Source organism: Labrus mixtus, unplaced genomic scaffold (genome assembly GCF_963584025.1).
Source record: "Labrus mixtus unplaced genomic scaffold, fLabMix1.1 SCAFFOLD_190, whole genome shotgun sequence".
Taxonomy (NCBI): domain Eukaryota; kingdom Metazoa; phylum Chordata; class Actinopteri; order Labriformes; family Labridae; genus Labrus; species Labrus mixtus.
In genome coordinates, this window is record NW_026870125.1 from 16,143 (window position 1) to 35,862 (window position 19,720).

Consider the following 19,720-nt stretch of genomic DNA (forward strand, 5'->3'; position numbering starts at 1 on the left):
CCTTTTTTGATCATATACGATCTTTGTTGAGGCAGTCCGTCTCTGTGACGCTTCCCTCTTCCTCCGAAACATATTTTCGACTAATAAATATATTTAAAAAAAATAGGAATAATTAACATTTAATTTAAAATCCTACTCAATAAGGTTTTTTATTTTGCGTATTTATTTCGCATTTCCTGATTAATTAAAACGCAGTGTCTATGGTTCTAACGTCCGTAGCTCGCTTGTTTCTAGCCGGTGACGGACCACAACAACATGACAGCCGCTGGTGAAAACACGGCTGTGGATGTGGGAGAAAGAGCAGAAATGGACGGAGAGGACAAACTTCAGATGTTAAAAGGCAAGAAAGCCGTTTGGCCGTTAGTTTGTAGTTCATATAAACTGTAGCCGTTAGTTTGTAGTTCTTTTTAACTGTAGCCGTTAGTTTGTAGTTCTTTTTAACTGTAGCCGTTAGCCAGACGATGCGTTCAGTGTCTCTTGTCCAACTGAGGTCATAGTAATGTCGATCATCCTTCTCTCCAAACCAAACTCCATTCAAAAAATCTCACATTTTTATTTCCTCCAAAGTTATTGACAGTTTCACACGAACAGTAAACATGAAATATTTGTGAATATGCGGCTGAAGCTGTTGTTGTTTTCTCCGGCTCTGGTGTAGCTCCTTAAATACCGCGTCGCCAAACTCCGTTCAAAATTTGAGCAGTTTAAGGTTTTCTTTACTATCAGTATTTATTCATGAGAAATAATTATATAATAAATATTATTCCTGACACATTAATGTATCCTCTTAAATTCGGCTTTATGTAATCCATCTTAATGCTCATATCTCCTTTATTTTCTAGTTAATTTATGTACTGATGACGTCACGCTTTGAGGGACACAAGGCTTTCCTGAATGGCTGAAGCATCTTTAAATGTATAAATATTCTAATAGAATCTGCATTAACAGAGGTCACTCACCAGCCTCTTAATGATTTAGAAATACTGTTGAATTTGCTGTTTTAGATTCCCTCCTTCATGTTAACATACTAACCGTGTCACCAGACTCCATTCAAAACTTGAGTAGTTTAAGGTTTTCTAATAAGACATAATTATGATTATTTAATGTACAATCTATCAAACAGCTGACGTCTCTGGTTAAAGTGGGTTGTAGGTTTTTGAGTATAGTAATGCTGAAGTCTGACTTCCTGTTTGCAGGTGCAGCCTTTCTGACCACGGTGGCGTCTGCGGGGATGATCGCCGGCTTCGGCTCCACGTTGGCGCTGGCGAAGAAGAAAAGTCCGAACTGGTTTAATAAGGTTCAGTTCTGTCCGTGTATCTGAATATGTTCCGCTCTGTAAAGCGGCAGCGACGGTCAGTTTACGGCGTGTGTTAACGGCGTCTAAGAGGTTCCAAAAGCGGATTATGGATCGGTGGTCGTCGTGCTTTAAAGTCTTTATTGAATGAATTTGTGAATGAGTCGAAACCTTCAAACTGAGATGATAAAGAAACAGCAAACGTTTACAATGGTCACTATGGGGGCGCAGGTGGCTTAGCGGTTTGGTCAGACCCTGTGTACGGAGGCTGAAGTCATTCAAACATACGGCCCGGGTTCAAGTCCGACCTAAAGGCAACAAAATGTCACTCAGTCTTTAGAGAAAAGCATCAAAAAGATGTTTGCAGGTGAAGTCAGAAGCTTCGTGCGGTGCTCGCAGCAGGTCGTTCCCCGTGTTTACACGTGGGATTTTCCTGTTTTTCTCTCCGCTCTCTGACCCGATTAGTTCCCCCCTCGCTGTGTCCGAGTGTAAACCGTTGCGCCTGGATGAGATAAAAACAGAACCCAACATGCGTGACGGCGCCCGCGCTCCCTCCTGACCAGCTGTGATAAACAAACAAACAAACAAACAAACATTCAGATGTTTCCACGAAGCCGCACAGATTCTCAGACTCAGACGCCCGATAGCCGGAACGCCGTGGTTAATCGGACACTCACAGGACCCTGATTAACGCTGACGCACACGAACGCTAAAGTTAGCGCCCGGGAACAATCCTGGCGTTTGTTCCCCCGGACTCTATTTCTGTCACAGACTCGTCTTTGTCGTCTGTCGGCGAGCTCCCCGAAGGACCCGGAGAAAACTGGAGAAATCAGATTAAACGAGTCGGAGGAGAAACGTCTGAAAGTTGAACACTTTTTATTTCAGATTCAAAGTCGAGATCTTTTTTAGATTTGTGTTTTGACTTATGAACCGAATGTTAAAATATTTGTGAATGAAAACGACAAATTGGCGTTTAGTTGAAGCTCCGAGAGCGAGACAGGAAGTGTGAAGAATATGCAGACTCTCAACCTCCTGATGGAGAAAAACTTCTTAGAGATATTTATAGCTGATGGTAAACTAAGCAGATAAAACCAGCTACAAACTCACCGTCTTGTTCTGACTCTCTGTCTCCTCTGCAGGGCGTCATGGCGACGGCAGCGGTCCCGGAGAGCGGGGCGTCCCTGGCGCTCAGGGCTCTGGGTTGGGGGTCTCTGTACGCCTGCTGTGGAGTCGGTCTGCTCGGCTTCACCGTGTGGAAAGTCCTCGATGTTCACAGCGTACGTACCTGCTGCTCGTATACAAATACCACAATTCATAGAGGACGGATTAAATCTGTCAGAGTCTGAAAATGAGGAGACTCCAGACTGAAGAGGAAATATTTAAAACAGAAATATTCACATCAGAAACTTGTGACATCACTTCATCAAATGTAAACATCCAAGAAAGAGGAGATGCTGTATTTGATCATGTCTATAAACCCCTCTATTAAAGCCCCTCTTTATACGTGATGTTTCACTCTTAAATAGAAATCAAGTATCTCCTCTGAAAATAACTCTGTGAGTCATGACTGTCTACAATGGGTGTAACACCCGAGTCCCACTGTCTGTGATGTTTTCAGAGTTTTCAGAGTCCTATCTTCACTTTGTTTACATCGCCCGGACGGCCGGCTGACTCCTCCCCTCGTGTATAAAAGTTGTTTAATTGAGGGACTAGAGAAAAGAAGAATAACATACTGTACTCACTGCTTAACTGTGTTTCTAGATCACGCTCATTTCAGGTAAATTTACATGCAGTGTGAAGATACGAGCAGAATAAAGATCGCTAGCATTAGCATGCTAACACAACAATGCAGCACAAGTTGTTTTGGTTTCATGCTGGTGCTCAAGGGCGACATCTGCTGGATCAAAATATAAAGCCTTTAAGAATGCTCCTGACGCCTGACTTTAAGAATAAATAAACTTCTCTTGTTCTGGTTTTTCTTCTCCAGTTGTCGGAGTTCAGACTGAAGATGCGTTCCCTCTTCCCGTCCATCCCCAAGTCCTCCCCGTCTGAACCCGTGGACTGGGACGCGCTCTTCAAGTCAAAGTGACCTGCAGCCTGCTGGAGGACCAATCAGACGAGTCGACACAGAGACTGAAACTAAACGTGGCAACTCGAGGATGGTCTCTGGAGAACTAGTTCGGTCCTGGTTTTGGTTGTAGTTCGGTCCTGGTTTTGAAAGCTTTTTGTTTTGAATCAGATTTTTGTTTCTCTGATCATGAACTCCTGATTTGATTTTCCATGTTTTGTTGATTTTCTGGAACCAGAGGACTTCTTCTTCTCCTGTAGGGATCCTGGTCAGCCTCCTGGGGGGCGCTGATGGACCTCAAAACTTTTCAGATATGAAACATGGGAGAATAAACTAAAGATTATTTATTGACTTTCAGCCACATGAACATAAATCAAAAGCTATGAAACATTAATGACCTGATCTGTTCTCCTGTGAGTCTCTCTCTGGTCCAGACCCGACCCGGACTCCAGTCTCAAATCAGATCTGGATTATTTAGATGTTTCTATAAATCTCTACCATGTGGAACATTTGTTTAAAATATTTGTTTTAGAGATTTGTGTTGTGTGTTGACGCTGGAACAAATCGCCCTGTGGGATGAATAAAGTTTTTAGTGAAATCAAACAGGAGACGTTCTGGATGTAGAAGTTTTCTTTTTTTTATCTCTTTACATTTCTTATAATCTGAAGTCCAGTGCAGTCCCCGCCTCCCCAGAACCCCCCCAGCCTGTACACACAGTCTCTGAAATGAAACGCCGTCTCAGATCAGACCCCCGACAGAAACGAGCTCACCTGCGGGGTCGTGGTTATAAATGATTCATCGAGTCGAATGTACATTGTCGTCTATTTACAGGAAGATGAGGAGGAGGGGGAGGAGTCTGGATTTGACACATAAACTCTTAAAAAACTGAACGTGGCCTTTGATACTGCCGAGGTCGCCGAAATACTGAAGATGGTCGAACTGCAGACGAGTCAAATAATTCACATTGAGAGTAAAAACAAAAACAACGTATTGCACCAAAACAAAGAACATCAGAGTGTCTGTCATCTACAACATGTCACATTTAAATAAACAGGCTCCGCCCCACAGTCAGACAGGCCCCGCCCCCACAGTCAAACAGGCCCCGCCCCCCAAAAACGACCACGTCACAGAGCGCCCCACTTAGGTTCAAATAAAACAAAACGAGCCGACGAAAGAATAAAAATGTTTTTGTATTAAAATTATTTTAAAATCCAAACAAACGCTTCGTGATGGAGGACGCAGATAAACTCTTTATATATTCTTTTGTATTTAAAATTAGTTCTTAAATAAAAATAGAATAGGAGACACTTGGTCACGTGGGCGGAGCTTCTTCAGAGCGCTCCGTGGTGGTGTGTGTGTCACGAGCGGGAGATTTTAAACAGTACTTCACACATGACGGCCGCCACAGACGAGTGCAGCGCCGGTGACAGTGAGATGTCGAGCAGCCGGCTCTCGTGCAGAACAAACTCCGCCCTGTTCTCCTCCACTCTGGCCATGGCGAGCAACGCTTTGGCGGCGCGGCACATCATGTTGACGCTGGGCGGCTCGGGCCGTGTGGCGGTGTGCAGCACGGTGTGGGCGCCCTGCTGCTTCTGAGCGGCGGCCACGCTGTCCTCCAGAAAGCCGATCAGCGTTCCCACACTTCCTTTCTGCAGGGCGACCGCTCGCGCCGCCATCGGGTCTCCCTGTGCTAGATTGGAAAGGACGGCCACCGCCATCTCACGACTCACCTGGCTCTTCCTCTCGCCTATGAGACGCACCAGCGTGGCGTACAGCTTGTCGTGGCGGCTGAACGGGGGCGTGGCGAGCAGCAGGTCCACGTTACAGTCCTGGATGCTCAGCTTGCACAGACACTCGAGGACCAGCCTCTGTGGCGAGAGCGAGGACACGCCCCCCGCCGAGCAGAACGGGTCCTGAGCCTCAGCGGACGGGCAGACCATCCAGTGCAGCACGCCGTCCAGCACAGGCAGGATGACGCCCTCGGGGAACACGGACAGGTCCAGCTGGCCCGCCATGTTCGCCAGCGTCACCAGCGCGTTCTCCCGCAGCGACGCCAAGCAGTCCCACCACCACTCGTCTCGGCTGCAGGCCCGCCCCCGCCCCTCCTCCCGCTGGTAGCCGGGCGGCGTGCGTCTCCTGCGGGGGTGGCGGTGGTGCAGCAGCAGCAGCCGGCCCAGGATCAACACCAGGCCGGGGTGACGAGATAATTCAGCGTCGTTCCCGGGGACGAAGGAGAGGCCCCGCACAACGTTGGAGATGCAGACGCAGCGTTTGGACAGAGCGTCCTGCCATGACTCGGCGGTGGACAGCGGTGCCTCGTCCCAGCAGCGCGGCTCGTCCTCCAGGTGACTGATGGGACTCTGAACTTTGACCTCTGATGGGGAACCTGCAGAGGAGAGACAAAGATATAAACACAAAGATGGAGGGTCAGGGGGGGCCACAGTCAAACAGTCCCCGCCCCCACAGTCAAACAGTCCCCGCCACCACAGTCAACATCAACCACACAATCAACCCCACAGGAACACATAGATGGAGCCCTCTGCTGGCGGAGCACAGGTACTACATCAAACCTGCAGCATCACATAAACAGTTTTAATATTTAATTTTCAACAACATTTGACATCACTTGAGGTGACTCGAGTGACATCACTTGAGGTGACTCGAGTGACATCACTTGAGGTGACTCGAGTGACATCACTTGAGGATCTTCAGCTTTTATCTGCTTATATCTAAAATAGATTTTATTGAAGGATTTATATTCTCTTCTCTCCTCCTGCAGGTTTTTTTACCTTCTTCTGTTCCAGACGGCATCTCCTCCCCAGCTGGCTCCGCCTCCTTCTGCCCCTCCCCCTCTGCACCTGTCAGGATGTGAGCGGTTGAGTCTCCTCCTCCCGCCTTCCAGTGCAGGAGGCCGCTGATGAAGCCGTTGGGTCGTCCAAGCTGCGCCCAGCGCTCCTCCGCCTCCTCCCACTCCTCCCCCGTCTCCTCCACCCTGATTGGCCGCCTGTCGTACTTGCTGGCCTGCGGGGGGCGGGGCTCCTCCTCTTTCTCCTCCTTCACCTCCAGCTCCTCTTTGACCACAGGGTTCTCCTCCTTCACCTCCTCCTCTGCGTCTGAAGCAGGCGTCAGCTCCTCCTCCTCTGACCTCCTCGGCTCCTCTGATTGGCTGTCAGACTCCTGACTCCCGCCCCCTTCCTTCTGAAGGGGGGCGGGCTGGGATCCCAGCAGGGTCCCAACCTCGTACTCCTCCAGGATGCCAAAGATCTGGATGAGGCAGCGGCGGTAATACTCGACCACGAGCTCCAGGAAGCCAGGCAGCTGCAGGAGGAAGTGATGTCATCGATTAACGTTGAATATTTCTCTGATTAAAAGACGTCGTTATGAAGGTGACCTCTGACCTGAGGGAGGCTGAACGAGCCCACCGTGCTGTCGTCGTAAAGCAGGATGTTGATGGTGTCCAGCGCCCAGCTGCTCTCTGCTAACAGCCCCGACTTCAGTGACATCATCACCCGCCACGCCTCCGGAGTCCCTGATTGGACGAGATCAGTCAGTGAGGTGGTAAACAGCGACCTGGCTCTGTTGTGTTCATGTGCATGTGTGTGTGTTCTTACCCGTGTCTTTGGAAGTTAGCCGCCGCCGCATCTTCATTTTGGGGGGTGTGGCCTCCACAGAGCCCGGGGGGAAGCTGACTTCTCGTTGGATAAGGTGAGTGGACAGGGGGCCGGGGGGGACAACGGGGTGACCTGTTTTTTTCATGGAGGAGAGATAGGGGGCGCCGTTAGGAGAGAGGGAGCCCCCCATTGGCCGGGGAAAGGAGGAGGGGCTGTGAGGGCGGGTCAAGTGGTTATGGACTGTGGGCGTGGCCTGGAAGGACAATAGGGGCTGTCTGGAGGTCAGGGGGAGCATGGAGGGGGAGGAGGTAGAGGAGTGGGGGGGATATGTTGGTTGGCGCTGGCCTGGATGACTCGGAGGCCACTGGTTGTCCTGGGGGGCCCTGCCCTCCTGGTCGTCCCCTCGGCTCATGGCGGGGTAGGCTGGCCCCTGCCGGCTGAACGAGTAGTTCATGTCCGTCCTGGGGGGCCACATGCTGGCCTGCTGCCCCTCGCTGGGCCCCCCAGGCACCGCTGATGGTCCTGAGCCCATAAGACCTTGCTGTGGGGGCCCCTGACGGTCCCTGGGGTACAGGTACGGGTACTGACCTTGGACTGGTCGCCGCTCTGGGCCCATGTAAGCCCCGCCTCCACCGCTGTAGGGGCCGAACATGTCCGACTGCTGAGAGCCGAACGACTGCACGCCAAACGCTTCACCTTCATGACGCTTTGCAGGAGGATACAGAGGCTCCATCGGACGCTTGTAGCCCTGCAGACACACACACACACACACACTTTACACAATCAAACATTGTCCACCAATCACAGCGCTTCCTGACGTTTTCTTTAACCTAGTAACTAGACAAATTGAGACCCTGATTGGACGAGACACTAGAGGAAGTGTAAAGATGTGAAGCAGAGTCCGAGCGCTCACCTGCTGCTGAGGGTACAGGGGCTGATGGGAACTGTAGGCCATGCTGGGAGGATACTGCTGCCCGTAACCATCGTGTCCGTGTCTGAAGAGAGAGAGAGAGACATTTATTGATACACAGCGTAACAGACAAACATTAAACCCTCACGTCATCTCCTCGCCCTCCCGTCACCTCTGAGGGGGGTATCTGTTGGCGGGGTACATGCCGGCCTCGTTTCCAGACGGACCCACGCTGTTCTGACCTCCGGGGGGCGCCATGCCTCCCTCTGGTCCCATCACGTGGTCCGACCTGCAGGACAGAAAAACAAAAAATACATTGTTGGGATCTCCATGTGTTGACACAAAGGTCCAGCCTGTAGCCACAGAAGCCTGAGTATGAGTACTTAAATGACTCTTACTCCCAGCATGCCCTGCCCTGCAGAAACACTCCCAGCATGCTATGCAACATCTAACACATAGGTGTTGGGTCGATAAAAGCTTCACAAGCTTCCAGTTTCAGGGGAGACACGCATTCCAACCTGGCCTTCTTCCAAGGCCAGGTTGGAATGCTTGTTTAGGAGTTTTGCCACAATCAGTAACTATCTGGTTCGAGCACAGAGAGATTCTTTCCTATTAGTCTTGTCAACGTCGGTGAACGCAACTGGACAGGAGTGCTACAGATAGCCACTGTTACCTGAAGAAGAATACACCAAGGAAAATCTACTCCTGCAACCAGAAAGCCAATAGAGCATTGCTCTTGTCTCAAATCTGACTCCTGCTGCCATCTCTTTTCATCTGCCACGGAAACCTGCCTGAATCTGTTGATTCAACAGATTGAAGACCACCCGAACCTTGAAACAGTCATCAGAAAAGTGATTCCAAGTTAGTCTGGGCATAGAATAGTTTAGGAAAGTTTATTTTATAACAATTGATAATTGTGCTTTATTGTTGACTGAACATCACATTCTGTTTATTATCTGCTGTAAACTGCTGCATTTGTTTTTGTTGCTGAACCGCCATGTTCGCCTCTATGTGTTTTCATTCAATGCTATGCTAGTTTACTTTAAGTTAAATGCTTTCACAATCAGAAAGACCAGTGTACCTGCCGTTGAATCAAAGTCCATCCACTGGCTTTCTGGTGTTTAAGTTATAGTTACTGAACTCAGCTCAGAGAGCTCAAGCTAAGCCACACAGCTTCCTTTGTCTTTGTCCACCATTTTGTACCTACTTGACGTAGAGAGCACCATGTGGAGCTCTCTATCTCCCCCTCTCTCTCTCTCTCTCATCCACACACACACACACACACACACACACATGTGCCACGCTGTTTGTTTGTAGATATCTTGTTTGCTTAGATTAGTTTGTAATAGTTATTTGTTTGATTAAGTTCATTGATTTTGGATTGATGTTGCTTTGTTTAAATAAATTCTGTTATAATTTAAGAGAGCAGTTGTTTGTGATTACAACTGTGCATTGTGATATAAACTGGGTGCGAGGGCTTTGTGTACGGATTTCACGCCTTCAATTGATTAAATACAGTTATTAATTATGAATAACATTAGTAATTAAGTAACTAATTTGAGACTGATTTTAGTGATATTTTGGTTAGGGTGGTGCCCCTGAGTCAATTAAACATAGTTTAATAACATTGTTATTTATATTAATAGATCATGAAATATAATTATTAATAATATAACCAAAGTTGACTTGATACAACCCCACCAAATGGTGCCCCGTGTGAGGCATTCAATAAAACCAGCTTTATTGCACTGTTAATGCACAGTAATCCGAACTTTTAAATCCTAGAAGGGATTCTTCTGAAGAAAATTCTCTTTTCTTTGGAAGATTTTTTGTTGTTTAAGCAAAGCAGACATCAAACTGTGGCTTAGTTGTGTTGTATGTTGTTGGTTAATGGTTAAAGTAATAACTGTTGTCCCCTTTGTGTCCATACAACAATTGGACATAATGATGCAGCTAGTGTGACTTTCTCAATGAACTTGTTTTGTTGCATTAATCCAGATTTTGATCCTGAAGTATTTTACTAAAGGATTGTGGTGCTCTTTGTTGTTTGAGATAACAAGTCAGCCATTTGGCCAGATCTAAATAATTGTTGCATGGCCAGCTGTCTGAGAGGCGTGAGTTCCCCCAATCCAGAGGACTTGAGGTGTGAATCTTAACCTAATCTCACCTAAACTTCCAGGATATAGAGCAGTGATCAGTTTCAAACTTATATCAAATTTACTCTCCTGTTGATTTAGCTTTGTTTAGTTTAACCTACATTCCAGGATAGAGCTCAGTGATCAGTTTGGAAACTTAGATCAGAGTTGCTCTCCTGGTGATTTGGCTTGGTTTAGCTTAGCAGCTTCCAGGATAGAGTGCATCTATATGTTTGAGTACTTAGATCAGATTGGCTCTCCTGTTGATTTAGTTTTAGCTTAGCAGCTTTGCTAACAGTAATCCACTGGGGTTCTGTTTTACCGCACAAAATATGTACCTAGACCAGGGGTGGGCAAACTTTTTGACTCGCGGGCCACAATGGGTTCTAAAATTTGACAGAGGGGCCGGGCCAGGAACAGATGGATGGAGTGTTTGTGTGAACTAATATAAATGACATGTAAAAGCCATTACATGAAAGTATTTGGTCTTTAACAGGTAGCAAAGCATGAATATGCAAGGCTCATTGTACAAATTGATTTCCAAATGCATTCATTTAATTAATTTAAATTTGAATAAACACAGTAGACTCACGTTCAGTTTCAGTGGGAACAGTGTTGTTGATCTCCCTTTTTTGCCAGTGCATTAAAGTCTGGAGTTAGTTTTGTAGTGGTAATTCTCAGGATAGATCCGAGGTGTTGGTCAGTTAACTTGGATCTGTGAGGGGCTTTATTGATGTTCATGACGCTGAATGTCTGCTCACATACGTAGGTCGAGCCAAACAAAGTCAGCATCTTCTGTGCCGTCCTCCGGAGGTTTGGAAACGTGGCTTCGTTAAGTGAAGCATAAAAGTCATTCAGTTTAAGAGAGTTGAACTTCTCCTTTAAGACGGAGTCAGACTGAAGATCGATCAGTTCCAATTGCAGCTCCTGTGGTGCTGTTTCAGGGTCTTCTGACAGGGGACAGGACACCAGCTGAAGTGACTTTTCAATGTTTTCAAAATCAGAAAACCGACGGCAGAATTCTCCGTGCAGGTCGTCAAGGGATTTGTTGTATTTCTTTGCATTTCGCGTCGCCTCTTTCTGCACGGCAAGTGTGGGGAAATGAGCGAAAGATTTGTTTGCAATTTGTCTGGAGAATAAAGTTAGCTTGGATTTGAAGGCTCTAACATTTTTGTACATGTCATGCACAAACTGATCTTTCCCCTGTAGTTTCACATTCAGCTCATTCATGTGTGAAAATATGTCCACAGCAAATGCAAAGTCACAAAGTCAGTTCTTGTTGCTTAGCTCAGGAAATTTGTCTGATTTCCCCATTAACTCCAAAAATACGCTGATCTCCTCTTTCAGCTCCCACACTCGTTGAAACACTTTGCCCAAACTTAACCAGCGGACACGAGAGTGGTACAGTAAGTCCTGATGATCCGCCTCAGTTTTCTCCAGGAACATAATAAACTGACGATGCTGAAGTCCCCTTGCTCGTATAAAGTTAACAAGTTTTACAACTGGATTCACGACATGATTAAGCTGCAATACAGACTTACACAGAGACTCCTGATGGATGATGCAGTGAAGGAAAATAACATCCTGGTCAGGGTTTTCCTCTTTCACTTTATCCTGGATTCTTTTCAGCAGCCCAACATGTTTTCCAGTTAAATTTGGCGATCCATCCGTTGTGACGTTGGCAAGTTTACTCCAAGGCAGCTTCATTCTCTCGATGACAGCAGACACCTGGTTATACAAGTCCTCTCCTCGCGTTTTTCCTTTCAGGGACTCCATGGTCAAAAACTCCTCCGTTATCTCAAAACTGTCATTAATCCCTCGGATAAAAATGAGGAGCTGAGCAGTGTCTTTCACGTCATTACTTTCATCCAGCGCTAGTGAATATAACTTAAAGGACTCAGCCTTTTTGTTTAATTCGCTGGCTATATCTTCATCAATCAGTTCCACACGGCGAGTCACAGTCCTGCGTGATAAACTAATTTTTTCAAACTGGCCTTGGCTCTCCGGACACAAGAGACCTGCTGTCTCTACCACGCATTCTTTTAAAAACTCGCCTTCGGAGAAAGGCTTGCTAGCCTTTGCTAATTTGAATGCCAGCAAAAAACTTGCCTTGGTAGTTGACCCTTGAATCGCAGTTTGTTGGTGAAAAAAATGTTGCTGAGTCTGTAAATTATCCTTCAACCTCTGAGCCGCAGCCGCCCGTTCTTGCGGGGACTGCTTGCTAGCGTAGTTAGCATGCTTCGTTGCAAAGTGACGGCTGATACTGTACTCTTTGAAAATTGCAACAGTTTCTTGGCATATCAGGCATACAGCCTTTGATCGGACTTCAGTGAACAAATATTTAGTTCTCCACTCCGTATTAAACACTCGGCATTCACTGTCCACTTTTCTTTTCTTTGATCCGCTCATCTTTACAGAAGGGCTCATACGGGTTCATAGGGCAAAGGGAATAATACACCACACTCTGAAGTGCGCCATCTATTGGGGAAACGCGGGCATTACAGGGGAAAACGAACGAGGTTTAATTATAATAAAATTTAATTTAATAATAATATAATTTGGACAAGTTCGGCGGGCCGGATTAAAAAGCCCAACGGGCCGTATATGGCCCGCGGGCCGTAGTTTGCCCATGCCTGACCTAGACCCTATGTGAGCTGGGAGCTGAGACTCCTTTTGGATCAGACCACGCAGCGCCGCAAGAAACTGTTGCTGGTCTGTCACACCTCTCCGCAGAGGAAAGTGCCAACCTATATAGCTATTCTATTAACATTTGTGATAAGAAGTTGAAGGAGCTAGTTGATCTTGCCTAACAACGAGCCAGGACCACCCCCAACAACATTGAACATGAAAGGATCTCAAGAGTTTCAGGGGTGCACGTCTGACAACAGCTCAAGTCAAGTCGGGTAGTTAGCGAGGTCATTGCACAGGGAGAACCTTACAAACATCGCTTAAAAATGCTTGCAGAGATTGTAGCAGACGGCATGCCATTAGGCTGTTTCTTACCTTCGCTCGTAGCCGGGGCCGTAGGGGTATTGGGGTCTGGGGCCCATTGCTGTCTGGGGTCCTGAGGACGGCCCCCGGGGGTACATGTCCTGCATGGCCCCGCTGGCCATCTGACCGGGACTATAGGCGTCACCGAGCCCTGGACCTGGAGAGACACATGAACTGATGAGGTTTCACTTTGAGGACGTTTCATTTGTTTTTATCATTTAAAGTTTGTTTCTACTTTTTATAACTCGGATGGAAGACGATGTAAAAGCTGATTCAGGCTCGGTGGTGATGAAATGCAATGCAAGCTTCACACAGCTGTTCACAGAGGCTGATGAAACGATAGTTTAAGTTTGGACCACCAGGGGGCAGCAGAGCACAGAGACACATCCATGACACTCTCCTAGACCAGTCAGGACCTGCTAACTGGTTTTATAAAGGAGGTAGACGCTGGTTCTGGATCAGATCAGTGACTTTAAAAAACTCCAGCACAAACCCAGGATGTATGATGGATGAGTTTCCTCGCCTTAAACCATCTCGGGGTGAAAGGACTCTAAACTCTGAGTCTGAGTCAGGCGCTCACACAGACGTCCTGCCTCCTCTCGTCCTCACCTTTCCTCGCTCCTCCGTACGGGTCCTTGTTGGTGTCGTACTGCTGCATCCTCATCGAGGGATCTGTTGGCCCTCCTCCCTGCTGGTAGGGGCCGCTGCCGCCGCCGGGTCCCGGACTTCGCTTGTTGTGGAAGGCGGGGTCGCTGCCTTCAGAGAACGGGTCCTGGACGCTGACTCCTCCCATGTTCCTGAGAGAGAGAGAGAGAGACGGAGGTGAGCAGAGACCTGACTGAGATTTAGTTTCTGAGGAACTGACGGGTTTAGGCCCCTCCCCTACCTGTTCCCGGGCTGGGGGCCCATGTGGCTGTGCGGGGTGGAGCAGGGGGTCGGAGGCTTCAGGTCCCCGGGCGCCTCGGTCAGGGAGCTGCTGCTGCTGGACTGAGGCGTGTTGGGGCCCTGCAGGGAGCCCGAGTTGGCTGCAGAGATACAGACCAGACAGAAAACCTGCTGAGAACAGGGGTCATCATGACACGTGAAACAGGGCGGAGCTTCTCGCTGTGACATCATCTACAGCGGCGTTCACACCACAACAGAATCAGACTGGGCCCCGATACCCCGTCTGATAACCATGATCCAAGTCCTCGATCGCCCGCCGTCAGTGTACACGAGGCACAGCGGCCGATCCCCGTTCGATTACCTCCGACTTCAGGACTTTCCTCGCCTGATTTTTACCTGCACAAACTGACCTACAGCGTCTGAAATCACCATGGCAACAGCAGGTATTCCTGTTTAATCCGTCTGTGGGAGATTTCCATTGAAAAATAAAAATAAATTCTGAATAAGTCCTGATTAAAACCGACTAAGCGAGAGAGAGAGAGAGGGAGAGGGAGAGAGAGAGAGAGAGGGAGAGAGAGGGAGAGAGAGAGAGAGAGAGAGAGGGAGAGAGAGAGAGAGAGGGAGAGAGAGGGAGAGAGAGAGAGGGAGAGAGAGAGAGAGAGAGAGAGAGAGGGAGAGAGGGAGAGAGAGAGAGAGAGAGAGGGAGAGAGAGGGAGAGAGAGAGAGAGAGAGAGAGGGAGAGAGAGAGAGAGAGAGAGAGAGAGAGAGAGAGAGAGAGAGAGAGAGAGAGAGAGAGGGAGTGGGAGTGGGACTGCAGCCTCGTCCACATCACCTGCAGAGCGTTGGTATTACCTTAAAGGTCAGGGAAGAAGTGGACCAAACCACGGTGCTTCTATGAGACGCTCTCTGCGTTTAAGACCTGATTCAGGTGATTCCTCACCTGGGGACGGGGGCTGGATCCTGGCTTGCAGTGACACAGGTTTCTTAGCGGTCCCTGGGACCTCAAGTGGAGGCTCCTCCCCTCGCTCCACCTTACACTCGTAGGCGAACAGGTATTGAATGTACTGCTTCTTCAGAGAGCTCGCCGCGCTGCTGGACGTCCCCACGTTCAACAGAGACGACAGCTCCCTCCATTTTTTATTCTTACTCACCTGAGGAGGAGGAGAGGAAGAGGAGAGGAGAGGAAAGGAGAGGAAGAGGAAAGGAGAGGAAGAGGAGAGGAGAGGAAGAGGAGAGGAGAGGACAGGAGAGGAAGAGGAGAGGAGAGGAAGAGGAGAGGAGAGGACAGGAGAGGCGAGGAGAGGAGAGGAAGAGGAAGAGGAAGAGGAGAGGAGAGGAGAGGAGGAGAGGACAGGAGAGGCGAGGAGAGGAGAGGACAGGAGAGGAGGAGAGGAGAGGAGAGGAAGAGGAAGAGGAGAGGAGAGAAGAGGAGAGGAGAGGAGAGGAGAGGAAGAGGAGAGGAGAGAAGAGAAGAGGAGAGAAGAGGAGAGGAAGAGGAAGAGGAGAGGAGAGGAGAGGAGAGGAGAGGAGAGGAGGAGAGGAGAGGAGAGGAGGAGAAGAGGAGAGGACAGGAGAGGCGAGGAGAGGAGGCAGGATGAGGTTTAGGAGAATGACGAGGAGGAAAAGAGGGGGGGAGAAAAAATCAGTTTTAAGAATTAAAATGATTCTTTGTTTTGTTGACTGTCAGCCTGTAGAAACTGAGATTTAAAAGACGTGATGACTCGTTAACAGAAACTGAACACTTTTCTAACTATCAGCTTTCATCTTCAGGAGAATCGACTGAACGTGTCTCTAACACATCGATGTAAACAACAGAGTGAGACTCACCATGGCCAGGCCTCCGATCTCCCTCACACACAGGTACAGTCTGCACAGGTCCAGAGGCTTCTTCCCGACGGCGGGCAGCCGTGGGACCGGCGTCCCCCGCTCCTCCATGAAGGACAGGTAGCGGTCCACCCACACGCTCCTCTCGGGCTCAGAGCCCATCTCATACAGGACGGTGATCTTCTGGTTGGTCATGGTGGCCGGGCTCGGCTTCTGGAGACACCGAGACACAGAGAGCAGAGTCAGCTTCAAAATAAAATACAGATTTATGTAGGGACCTCCAAAATAAAATACAGATTTATGTAGGGACCTTCAAAATAAAATACAGACTCATACAGGGATCTTCAAAATAAAATACAGACTTATGTAGGGACTTTCAAAATAAAATACAGACTTATGTAGGGACCTTCAAAATAAAATACAGACTTATGTAGTGACCTTCAAAATAAAATACAGACTTATGTAGGGACCTTCAAAATAAAAGACAGACTTCTCCTAAAGTGAAGCTGCTCCATTGTCCCTTCTGGGCCTCCGTACATGTGTGGTGGTGACTGTGTCTGCAGAGACTCTGTCCTCTGACTGGATTTTACTGTTCTGCTTTGTTCTGGTTGACTCGGGACGTTTCTGGGCGGAGCTGGTGTGTTTCCTCCAGCCAATGACAGCGCAGCAGGTGAGTTTAGGAGTGGATACAATTCAGTGATTGGACGAGATTCAAACCGGTGAATATGACGGACGTGGACGTAGCAGCAAAGAAGAGAAAATATAATCAGAGTGAGGAGAAACACCAAGTGGATAAAGCTCGTTCTGAAACGAGGGTGAACCTTGTGTTGTCTTTTACTCGTGGACGTGGAGTTGGTCTACTTCCTGTTGGACAGGAAGGTGACAAACACCGGCAGTTGCTAGCATGCGTTAGCTTGCAGTGTAGCTACAAGCAGTAAATGTACACACTACATCCTGCAGGGGGCGATGAGCCCAGGAGGAGGGGCTTATATATCGGGTCACTACCGAGGGAAGCAGACGAGCAGAGACTAAAACTGTAGTAACCTAGAAACTAGGGGTGTAAAGGTACACGCACGCGGACCGATCCGAGTACGCGCAGAACAAAAGTTCTTTAATCTGTGTTCCCACACGGACCGCAAAGCGGAAGCACACCTCAGTGTGAAGGAAGGCTGCGGCCGCGGATATGGGTTGCATATAACCGGGATGGAGTTCTTTTTACGGACTGACTCTTAAGTTTCGTTTTCATTTTCAGCGATGATCCCGCTCCAGCAGCACTGCTGCGTGAAAGGGGAGACGCGTCTGTGTGGGAGAATAACCTGCAGCATGATAGAATGAACACCTCCCTCCCCAACAGAAAACCTTTTGTTAGTAATTCTGAACGGGCCAAAGCCATAAGAAATGCCATTGAAGTTCTTATATCGACAGAGGGAAATATTAATAGTTCTGTGATGAAACTGTCCCAGATGTGATTATGTTTATTATGTGCTCAAAGGGCATTCAAAAAACTGTTGCCTTCATAAACTAAAAGGTGTCACTGTAATTAAAAAGAAATATTTTTACATATAGGCTATATGAATTACTTCATTTCATTCTAAAATACTTTATTTCATTCATATCTTTTATTTATTGGAGACTCTTTTGGTTGAAGGAAGCAGCATAAGTTTATTTATTTTACAATGTTTAATTTAAAATGTTATTAAAAAGTAACCTGAGCCGGTGTACAAGTCTGAACTGTCGATGCTGCACTTAGCCCAACGTGTAAAAGGGAAATTCTAAATGTTCCTAATAAAGAAAAAAAAGTGTTGCATCAGGTCCCTTTACTGTACCGAAAATGTACCGAACCGAAGCTTCAAAACTTGGAACCGTACCGAACCGAAATTTTTGTGTACCGTTACACCCCTACTAGAAAAGAGCAGTAAGAAGTGTACACGGGGCCTTGACCTCCGGACCCTGAACACGTTCACTTTGATGCTTTCGTACCATTAGAGGCTTCACTTTCTCTCTACGACAAAGATAAACGACATATTCTTCATTTTAAGAAGCTGAATCCAGCAAACGATCACCGGTTTGTAAAATAGTTTAATGTTAACGGACTTGATGCTGCAGCTCTGATACGGAGAGCTATAACGATGCTGGTGATCTCAGACGACGTCTCACGAGCTCCAGTCGTCACAAATATTTTCATTTGGAGGAAAGGGCTTCAGATTTAGACGTTGCAGCATTTTGTCCTCGTCAGCCACCGTACCTCCATGATTCAGCGGGCGTGAATGGAGGCAGGGGTGACGCAGATTTGTTGCCAGGGAAACATTTTGGAAACTCAAACTGAGCGCCATTTTTTGAAGCAGAAAGTCTCAAAGTAAACGTCAACACGACGCAGAATATTTAAAACCTCAAGCAGCATTTAAATTTTAACCTGTATGAAGAATAATCACAGAGATCAGAGTCCTGTCAAATAAAGATTCATAAGAAAGATAAAACCTCTGAATTCAGGTTTAGCGGAATCAGAAGAAGAGTCTTTCTGGACTTACGGGGCTCGTTGACATCTCGGGCCAGGCGAGGCTACTAATGCTATCGCCGTCCTCCCCCCCATGATAGGAGGACAGACTAGCTGAGCTGGGGGACATGGGGGAGGGGGCGAGGAGGGGCTTGGACACACTCTGAGAGCTGTACCCATCCTGTGACACAAAACACACAAACACACAACAGAGTCATGTGGTGGACATTAGCGTTAGCATGTAGCAGCTTGGAGCGGATGGACAGTCGTGTTAATGCGGCTCATGACATCACGCAGCAGACAGAAAGTTAGATAACATCAAGTCAATTTCCTCTCAACTTCAAATAGAAAAAGTCAACGTTTATTCTCTTTAGAGGAACGTGACGCCTCGGACTGAGCCAACAAACTCCCTAATACAACTTAAAAACACTTATAGGAGCAGTATGTAACTCTGCCCCCTAGTGTTTAAAATGGGTACTGCAGTCTAAATTCTAAACATCATAGAGAGCTGTCTCCCCCCCCTCCTCTCTAGAGTGGATTCTCACACAGGTCACCATGTGGTGGACTCTGAAGCTTCAGTGTTTATCCAGCTCTGCATGGGTCTGTAAACCTTTCTGTGTTCTAACCTCTCTCCATTTTTCAAAAGCATCTCCAATATTGATCCTAGTTTGAGCACGTTTCTGCTCGTGGAGCTTATTAGAAACATGCAGAGGCTTTTTAGGTCGGGTACAATCACTTCTATCTGAACCACTTCTCTTGCCCGCTTCCATCTCTGCAACACCTGTTGACCTGATAACTGCTCTCATATCTGACAAACCGAGGGGCGAAATACTGACAGGTGGAACAAACTGAGCAGCAGTGTCGACTGAAATGAGGAGCGCCAACAAGGAAGATACAAACACGAAGAGCACCAGGGGATCCTTCTCCTCGTGGATGGTACAAACTGACTGAATTCAAACGTTCACATGTCCGTGTGTATGCTGCCTGCAAAGTCCGACAGAAGCTGTTTCCTGAGTTTAGAGCACAGAGGAAGACTCTGTGTGTCGGCTGGAAGGAGCTTCAGCTGATTCAAGACCTCTAATGATGAACAAGAACCTAAAATCAGGAGCTCCCACCAGAAAGAGAAATGAGGGGATAAAATAACTCCACCATGATTTCAGAGAGAAGAAGAACTGCTGCTCAGTTTGTAATGCAGCACCTACAGTCTCTAAATGTACTATGGGAGGTAGAGCCTTCAGTCATCAGGCCTGCTCGTGGTACCTACGGTCTCTAAATGTACTATGGGAGGCAGAGCCTTCAGTTATCAGACCTGCTCGTGGTACCTATGGTCTCTAAATGTACTATGGGAGGCAGAGCCTTCAGTTATCAGGCCTGCTCGTGGTACAGTCTCTAAATGTACTATGGGAGGTAGAGCCTTCAGTTATCAGGCCTGCTCGTGGGAACCTACTGTCTCTAAATGTACTATGAGAGGTAGAGCCTTCAGTTATCAGGCCTGCTCGTGGTCCCTACGG

General features: G+C 47.7%; 2 protein-coding genes across 2 annotated transcripts; one reads left to right on the plus strand and one right to left on the minus strand.

Moving 5' to 3' along the window:
• The first annotated feature begins 182 nt into the window (after positions 1-182).
• On the plus strand, positions 183-3,967 carry tmem242 (transmembrane protein 242). The gene is made up of 4 exons (XM_061033378.1): positions 183-340; positions 1,194-1,294; positions 2,431-2,568; positions 3,279-3,967. Exons 1-4 carry the CDS (start codon positions 256-258, stop codon positions 3,378-3,380), a joined length of 426 nt encoding a protein of 141 aa, XP_060889361.1. The 5' UTR covers positions 183-255; the 3' UTR covers positions 3,381-3,967.
• Positions 3,968-4,586: 619 nt separating this feature from the next.
• On the minus strand, positions 4,587-18,423 carry LOC132961642 (AT-rich interactive domain-containing protein 1B-like; the record flags this gene model as incomplete). Its single annotated transcript, XM_061033377.1, has 12 exons — positions 4,587-5,745; positions 6,149-6,677; positions 6,758-6,888; positions 6,971-7,718; positions 7,884-7,965; positions 8,053-8,169; positions 13,019-13,163; positions 13,616-13,803; positions 13,893-14,031; positions 14,832-15,042; positions 15,719-15,928; positions 18,244-18,423. Coding segments are annotated over 12 exons (3,708 nt in total), but the record flags the coding sequence as incomplete, so codon positions are not given.
• Positions 18,424-19,720: the final 1,297 nt, after the last annotated feature.